Genomic DNA, 8,234 nt, shown 5'->3' with positions numbered 1-8,234 from the left:
TTGATGTACAGGGATGGAATAACGTTTAGAAGTCATTACACGACAACGACAATAAAGATATTTTTAAAATATACCAAATTGTTACAACCAAACGAGGAAATTACTATTTACACGGAACTCATTTTCTTCCGCAATAAACTTTATAAACTACGATCATGTAGAGCTGTAAAATCAAATCAAAACTTCCTACTTGTGCAGCGATACATGTCGCAGATGATAAAAGTTTGTCCTCTCTCTTCGTCTTAAAGTATGCAACAATTGAAAGTCGTGTCGTGAAGGAAAAGTTGGTGATTTGTATTAACACACTTCCGAGAGGGGTTTATTACGAAGTGATCCCGCAATCTTGTCTCAAAACACAACAGCAGCGCAGAGCGTCCAGTACTAGGAGTGGAACAATTTATCCATGGGGAGTTCAAGGAAACGAATTTTCCCTTCCGGGTCCGGCACCGTGTTGCTGGTAAGTACCATAACATGCCTTGCTTGTTACGTCCTCTGTTCACTGAAACGTGCTCCCACGGGTAATCGAACCCGAAGACCTCGCATTGCTAATGGGAAACAGAAGTGGATAGTACAACCACAGCCAGCTACAACACAACAAAGCATTAAGCTTGTTGCCTCCTATAGCGCGCCGAACAGCGCAGACCAATTACGGTTATTCGTGTACTACTGGGCTTCGAGCGTATACCGCTCGTTTTGCCTGTTCGAGCGTTATTCGCTCCAGCGAAGTAGCTCTCAATTCCGTACGCTATCTAGCGTCGTCCGTGCGAACTGTTTGGCTCTCGAGCGAAATGCTCTCCCTGCAGCACTCTAGTACGATAAACTTTACTCTTTTGGCAATTGTATTACTAACACGTTTGCTGAAATCATATGATTATGACTATCTAAAAGTAACGAGTTTGCCAACAAAATGTTTAAAAACATTATGTTTACTACAAAATGTTACGGTTTACTTATGTGAGCAGGTTTCCTGATCAAACATCATTTCGCCTTTACTGAAATGTATTTTCTTTGATTGATTGATTTGGTTTATTTTACTTCGCTTTTCTGCAATTTTTGGCTAACCGCAAAGATGAGGATGAGTGATGATATGATGAAGGGACACTCTCAAAGAACACCCATTCACAGACCGGGATTCGAACCAGGGACCCCTGGCGTCGTAGCGTCATGTGCGTACCACTCCGCAACAGAAGCTAGCGAAATTTATTTTGCATTCAAACATTTTATCTTACAAAACTTTGTTCATCTCCAACTTGAATTTTTCATTAATTTCGTGGAACTGCAAGTTTGCTTTGATTCTCTTTTGTTTTAAGTACACTCTGTGAACAGATAGATTAATCGGGATTGGACCTACACCTTTATTATTATTATTTATTATTTATTATTATTAAAATAAGGTTTCGCTTAAGCTTACAATTTTCTTTATATTTATTCTGTACAAGATTCCTACATGAATTAATATACAGTTATGCTATTTGTTTATAAGTATACATAAAATGGAATATTATAAATTTATATAATTGAAAAATAGAAGAAAATAAACCATTTTGCAGCTACGTTATATGATGGAGGCAATGAGGTAGATGATGTTAAAGAACCTTTGCCTCAACTGGGTATCGAACCCAGTACACATTGATTACAATGCGACTGCGTTACCACTACGCCATCTGGGAGACAAGTGAAACAAAGTTCACACGAACTTTGCGTCTTCTAGACATTATTTTCAAAGAATCGAAACCTCTACCACACCTTTGGCAAAGTTTAAATCCACTGAGCTACGACAATCGGGACTGGGCCTATAGTTTAAAGTAAAATTCGAACCACTGCACTCTGAAAAGTGTCTCTTCCGCCGAGCATTACATAATATACTTTCAATAGCAGAACCCATAATAATTCTTTGGAGGTGCCAAATGAACGAAACTCGCACATCCCATCCTTCTCCCACATGGTATTCTTACCACTCGTAATATTTTACGAATTACGTCACATAGAAGAGAAATATCCTTTTCGAGTCGTTGACCTGTCGTTTGACCTTTGATTTATTTTATCTTTCGAGCGTACGTGAACACATGCAAGGTGATAAGGTGTGTGTATCTGTTGACAGTATGATGATATTGTCTTAGCTGAAGTTTCACAGAGAGATATGGGGGAAATATACTCGTTTCAACATTGTTATGCTTGTTCCAAGAGATAATAATGGGATAAAAACAACAGTGGAAGCAGAAACATGTAATTCTTATTCCCATTTATCACTGGAACGAAGTCACAGGGGTTTCCACTATGCATTGCATGGTCGCGTTAGTAGTTTTCTACCTATTTAAACTGCTTCCTTCCCCCAGCTGCATTCCAAACACACACGTACAAAACACAAGTACGAATACGGTTTGTTCAGTGATCTACACACCTACAACACCACCGCAAATTGCGCCAACGGCCCGTTAAAATTTCTCATAAAAGACCAGTTGTAACGACATCAAAGGAGTCGACGTCGTTGCTTTGTGAGTGTAACTCAGAAAGGGTTACAAACGGAGTTAGACACTCGCTTTTCTCACATTATAAGACATTTGTTCTTGTACCATTGTATACATTGAGCACTCATAGAGTTAAATGATTGTTTCAATTACGTTTTCTGACTTGGAGCCTAATCAAAGGGGCCATTCTACAGACAAAGTCTACATGAAGTCTACATGCTCGTTACGCAGTTAATAGTCATTTTGGCTCTGAAGTTACCCTTACGCATCCACAAATACGAACTTACACTCCCAGATGGAAAATTTTGGATAAATCCCCTGGTTTTTCATAATCTCGCATCTAATTATGTAATTGTATTGTTTAGGCTCTTATAAAAAACTGTGATGGATATATATATATATATATATATTAAGGAACATCCAACCCGGGAACCGAACCGGTGGCAACAAGATCGTGAGTTGACTGCGGATAACGCTTTCGCCTTGTAATCAAGGGATCCCGGGTTCGATCCCAGCTGGATGCATTGAACAGTGTTTCCGATCCCACTTTAAACTGTAGGTCCAGTCGCTATTAGCCTCTCTGAGTGTAAAGTGGACTTTAAATAAACTTTGACCTTTGACAGCACTCTTCTGTCGTTAAAAAATGCTGAACGCATCTGTCTTCAATTGGAATGTCGGTGTAGAACACACTTCCGGTGTACCTGCTGACCGATATGTTTACGACCTTGATGCATCGTCCTCTCCCTTCCCCCACCTCGTTTTAAGTTACATATTCAAGTTCAACGATGCTAACAAAGAAGAACGGCGGATGTAATGTGGCTTATATACATACATTTGAACACTAATGTGTCGTTTAAAAGCATCTTAATTATCATAGTCTGGCGTAACGAAATGATTCACTGTCCCTCTTCGACGAGCAAACAGTGGCGTATCCTGAAAATTTGACCTTGTTTACCGCAACAATTCTTATTTATTGAATATATTTATTATTCAACCCCCTCCCCCCCAACCAGATGAATTCGATACAATATAAATCAAACGCCAATGCAGTCATACAATTAAAACAAAAACAGTAATCCGACAACTTCACATTTTCCGGCAGTTTCGACATTTCTCATAAAAGTACCCTTTTCACTGATAACTGGGCCTGGATTTCCCACCACCAAGGAAAATTTCCCTCTGCCATGCACGGCGCAGAAACAGAAATGAACAAGCAGATGTTTTTTCAACCAACGCTGGTTGTAGTGGTGGCAGGCCGTGTTTTTATAAATAGCTACTCGTCCACTCTTTCCTCGGCTCCCTCACGGAAACCCTCGTGTGATGAAGAACAAACAATCAGTGGCGTAGATAAACAAGTCCAAGTTCTTTACATAATTTACGTAAATCAGGGTTTAAAAGCTTGATTTAAAAGTTTGCACATTATATAATGAGCAATTTCCCATACAGTGAAGTTAAATGTAAAGAATATACATGAGAAAATTTTGTTTACCGGCGGTAACATGGAGAATACGCCACTGCGAGTAAAGGCTTTTGCTTTGATTGTTTATATTTAGCTTCGCTTTTCTGCCACTTCTGGCTAATCAAAACGCTAAGGATTGGTGATGATATGATGAAACTGATGAAGGGACACTCACAAAAAACACCCATGCTCTGGCAGGGATTCGAACCCGGGAGCCCTGGCGTCGTAGCATGTTGTGATAAGACGAGCAAACACATGTAACTGACTTACCTTTTGAATTTGAATTTGATTTTAAAGTTGTGGGAGCGTCAGCACTTAGGCTATTTTGCTCACGTCACGTTATACGGGGGCCAGCCCCTTATCATTACAAAGAACAACTCTAACGTTAACGTTAAAAATCTTAAAATGTTCTGACTTCTGTTAAAAGCTGAGGCTGTAAACGGGACAAAACAAACAAAATTATACTGGCCATGGGGCCAGTCGCCAGAGCCTAGTTAGTCTTCAGTCCAGGGTGCACTAACGTGGAAGTGAGGTTGACATTTGGGTGTACTACGTGTAAGGTCACCCCTTACACCCCAACTGACTTACCTTCTTGCCTAGTCCTCCGTTACGTCATTTTCTTCTAGTGCTTCTTCAAACCCCATCCCCTCTTCTGTAAATTGGCATCGTTCATTTCAAGTTACAAAGTAAAACGCTTGACATTTTTCTTGTTAATAAGAGAGATAAAGTTCAGTTAGTATCCGAACAGAAGAAACAAAGTAAAAGCTTCGTTAAATCGAACAAATTGAGAGTTAAATACAGGAACCAGGTAATGTTTTCATATCCTTGCATTTAATCCAAAGAACAAATGGTTACACAATTTTCTAAATTCCAAAAAACTAGAATTTTATGTATAGAGGTCATACATTACAAACTTTTTGACTAAAATTACCCCTAACTTTGAAAGATGTTTTCTTGAACGAGATGTTTAAAGTTAATAATAAAATGAAAAATCATGGATTTCAGTACACCAACTGTAAAACAAAATGAAAAACAGTTGTGCTAGACATTCACTCATCTGGTGTAACCAATACAAGAGTCTTCCCAGGGATATAATAATAATAATTTTGAATTAAATTGGTTAATTTTAATTAGTTTTTAATAATTATTGTTATCATTATTCTATTATTCAAATTTTCCCAATGGGCTGAACCCCCAACCCCTGCAAAAATTTCTGGCGACGCGCATTGCCTGGCTGGATAAGGCAATGTTCGTATATTTAATTAACCTACTACATCAACAAGAGCCAATATCTGAAATACAAAGAAGTCAGTGTAATTACATTAAAGTTGTGACTGAGATATTCCAGTGGTGTTCTGCAGTGATAACTCATTCTACTGGAATAATCAAAAGTTATTGGTGCTTTGATTTGGTGAAGTGTAGGTTTTCCGTTAACAATGACCAAGAGATCTAGTAATTAATAGAACCTAAATGACCGAAATGTAACAAGAAATGTAAGGCTGTCATAGCAGTATACTACATTGTTCAAGTTTTACAGAGTGATCACAATGTCCCATTCCATACGTATGTTTTAGCCGTATAACTATTTCTTGTGAGGTATACCAATATAGACAGTAATGCTTCCTGTTTGCGAGGGTACGCCTAAACTTTCGCAGGAGGCCCCAGAAATGCTTGGGTTATAATAACTGCACATACAGCAATTATAATAGTTTCGTCCTATTGAAGGGAACTTTCATTAATGTTGGTATGGTGTAGGGTAGTTGCCCTTTTGTGAAGACGCATAGGGTTGTCTTGTGTCCTTTCCGTAATTATCCTTTCATCAATTTCATCTTATCATCTTTCATCCTCGTCTTCGCAATTGGCCAAAAGTGGCAGAAAAGCGAAAAGAATAAAAATTAATGAAACAATCAAAGCGTTACGTGTGTAATATTCACACATAAAATGTAAGGTTCTAGACAGCGATTGGATTAAAATATTCATAATGAACTGATTTCATATAATTATGAAGTACTTTGTTATGTCTGCTAACAAATGAGAAAAACTTGAATATGATGACACAGCCTGAATGCATGAAACGCATTAACAAAAGTTTGTTATGTGTCAGGTGCTTTAAAACTGCAGCAAAGCTTGACTTCGTTTGTCCGTGAAGCACATAGGCTACAGATGCTAATAATATTTGTTGGTGAAATACGCAAATAATATGCATTCACCAACATTTCAACCTTAATGCAATTAAAAACAATATTAATATCCACGCTGATTTATTTTATTATGTATACGGAGTAGGGCCCCTTTTTTGCACTGTCCCTAATGTAGATTTTCCCATGTGCAATAATGCAAGATGTTAACACTTTTTTCCTATGTCTACTTATAGGCTTTGCATCTTCTCTTCATTGGTTCCTCAATCAACCTATCAGAGAGCAAAAAGCAAGGAGGGAAGTTAGTGGTGCTTTTATCAGACAACAGAGGCCCCTTCTGGACAGCGACGATCAGCGGAATAGGCTTGAAGGAGATCAGGGATCTACTGTCCAGCAGAACCCTGAGGAGCGAAGCGCTCAGCTCCCTGCAAGGGCAGACAGGAGGGGGAGTAAAGGGCAAGATACATCTGGAGAAGTTCGTGGAACGCGGAGAGCAGCAGGCGGAAGAAAGTCGCCAGGTTAGGAGAACGGTGAAGAAACTGCCACCCAGAGAAGAACCAGTAGACGACAGGATTGAACGTGAGGCTCTTGAAGAAGAAGAACAGCTGAAGACATTCGAATCGCCGACCATCGGAGGTGGAGTGACTGCTGAGAAGTTCACGGCGGCCGACGCCCGTTCCTCAAAGTACCAGGATTTCGACGTGCCAAACCAGAGGAGGAAGTTCAAAGTGGAAATGTTCGGAGACCAAGACGAGGCTGTGGCGGCCAGAAGAAGCGAAGAGGAAGAGGCAGAAGGGATGGATCCTCCTCTGAACAACAGAGACATCGCGTCTGGAGGCTTTGGAATTTACGAAATGTCTCCTCTGGGGAGCGACACCCTGCCGCCAAGGTTCCAGAGGTTCCAGTCTCCAGTGGTCGAGAAGGCGGCTATGCAGCTGGAGGAGCTAGCGTCTCAGGAAACCCGCTTCGCAGACGAACGGACCGATCATCAGCAACCTGAACAGCACGAGTACCAGCAGTCGCCAGGAGTGCAGGAATTCGAAAGACGGGTGCTCGTAGATTCCGAGCCGTACAGATCGTACGACGGGTACGACAGGTTCAGACCTGAAGAAGGCCTTCAGTACCCCAACACTTACGCATCCTACGACGACATGGTGGTACCTGAAACCTGGATGGACAGCAGAAGGCACAGAGCGAGAGAGATCGACGGGTATGGCGCCCGCAACCACCACAAGCGACATCACCACCATCTGCACAAAATAATGAAACGCTATCCTGGAGAAGCACCACAGTATTTGTCCTACGGGGGAGCAAAGGACTCTTATCCACTGCAATATTCCCATCACCACCACCAACTTCCCCTTGTCAAGAATTACCCTGTCGCTGTGAATAAAAACCACAAAGTTGTCATACAGGAAAAAGTGGCTGCTGGGCATAAGAATATCCCCAAGGTCCCCAAAACATTTGTTATCCGAGTCCCTAAACCTTATTCCGTATACATTAGAAAATCATAAGAGTCCTCTGCAAGGATTTCATGATTTGTCAAATCCATATGTCACTGTTAATATGCATCTGTATGCGTGTGAGTGTGATTGTAAGATATGTGCGTGTGTGTATTTTAATCAATGACTTTAAATATTTGATGTCCTTATAATTCTATGGGTTTAATTCCTTGTGAGTGTTCATCTAATGTATATAAATAAACAATCTGTGGTCGTTTTTATAGTCGCGTTATTTCCTGATATCTGATAATGATGTATGTAATATACTTTTAACATTCACATGCTTCATCATTTCCATTAGTTGTGTCGTACGTTACAAGAAAGAAAAAGTGATTGTAAATAATATGTCGGCAAAAATTACAGAACAAAAGTCACTGCAAAGGAACGCAAGGGGACAACTGTATAGTCATGGACGTCCGGACCCGTGGAAAATGAACATCCACCTAAAATTTCATCTTAGTCACAGTAATTTATGTTAATTATTATGAGGGTGTTCATGGAACATGAAAATTTCAGACAGAAGCAGTGTTTTTTTTTGTTTTTTTCTTTTTTGAAGGGGCATCACTATTATGGGGGGAAATATGCCTCCTTGGCCCTCCTGGAAAAAAATACCTTGCTTGTCCCTCCATGGAAAAATGCTGCGGACGTCCATGAGTATAGTGCAAAA

General features: G+C 40.2%; 1 protein-coding gene across 1 annotated transcript; it reads left to right on the top strand.

Annotated features, from left to right (window-relative positions):
- The first annotated feature begins 365 nt into the window (after positions 1 to 365).
- Positions 366 to 7,775, top strand: LOC145986637 (uncharacterized). The gene is made up of 2 exons (XM_083120933.1): positions 366 to 457; positions 6,302 to 7,775. Exons 1-2 carry the CDS (start codon positions 404 to 406, stop codon positions 7,577 to 7,579), a joined length of 1,332 nt encoding a protein of 443 aa, XP_082977059.1. The 5' UTR covers positions 366 to 403; the 3' UTR covers positions 7,580 to 7,775.
- The last annotated feature ends 459 nt before the right edge of the window (positions 7,776 to 8,234 follow it).

Source organism: Lepisma saccharinum, chromosome 1 (assembly GCF_977018435.1).
Source record: "Lepisma saccharinum chromosome 1, izLepSacc3.1, whole genome shotgun sequence".
NCBI classification, from domain to species: domain Eukaryota; kingdom Metazoa; phylum Arthropoda; class Insecta; order Zygentoma; family Lepismatidae; genus Lepisma; species Lepisma saccharinum.
Note: the sequence above shows the minus strand (reverse complement) of the source record. Positions and strands in the feature narration are given on the sequence as shown.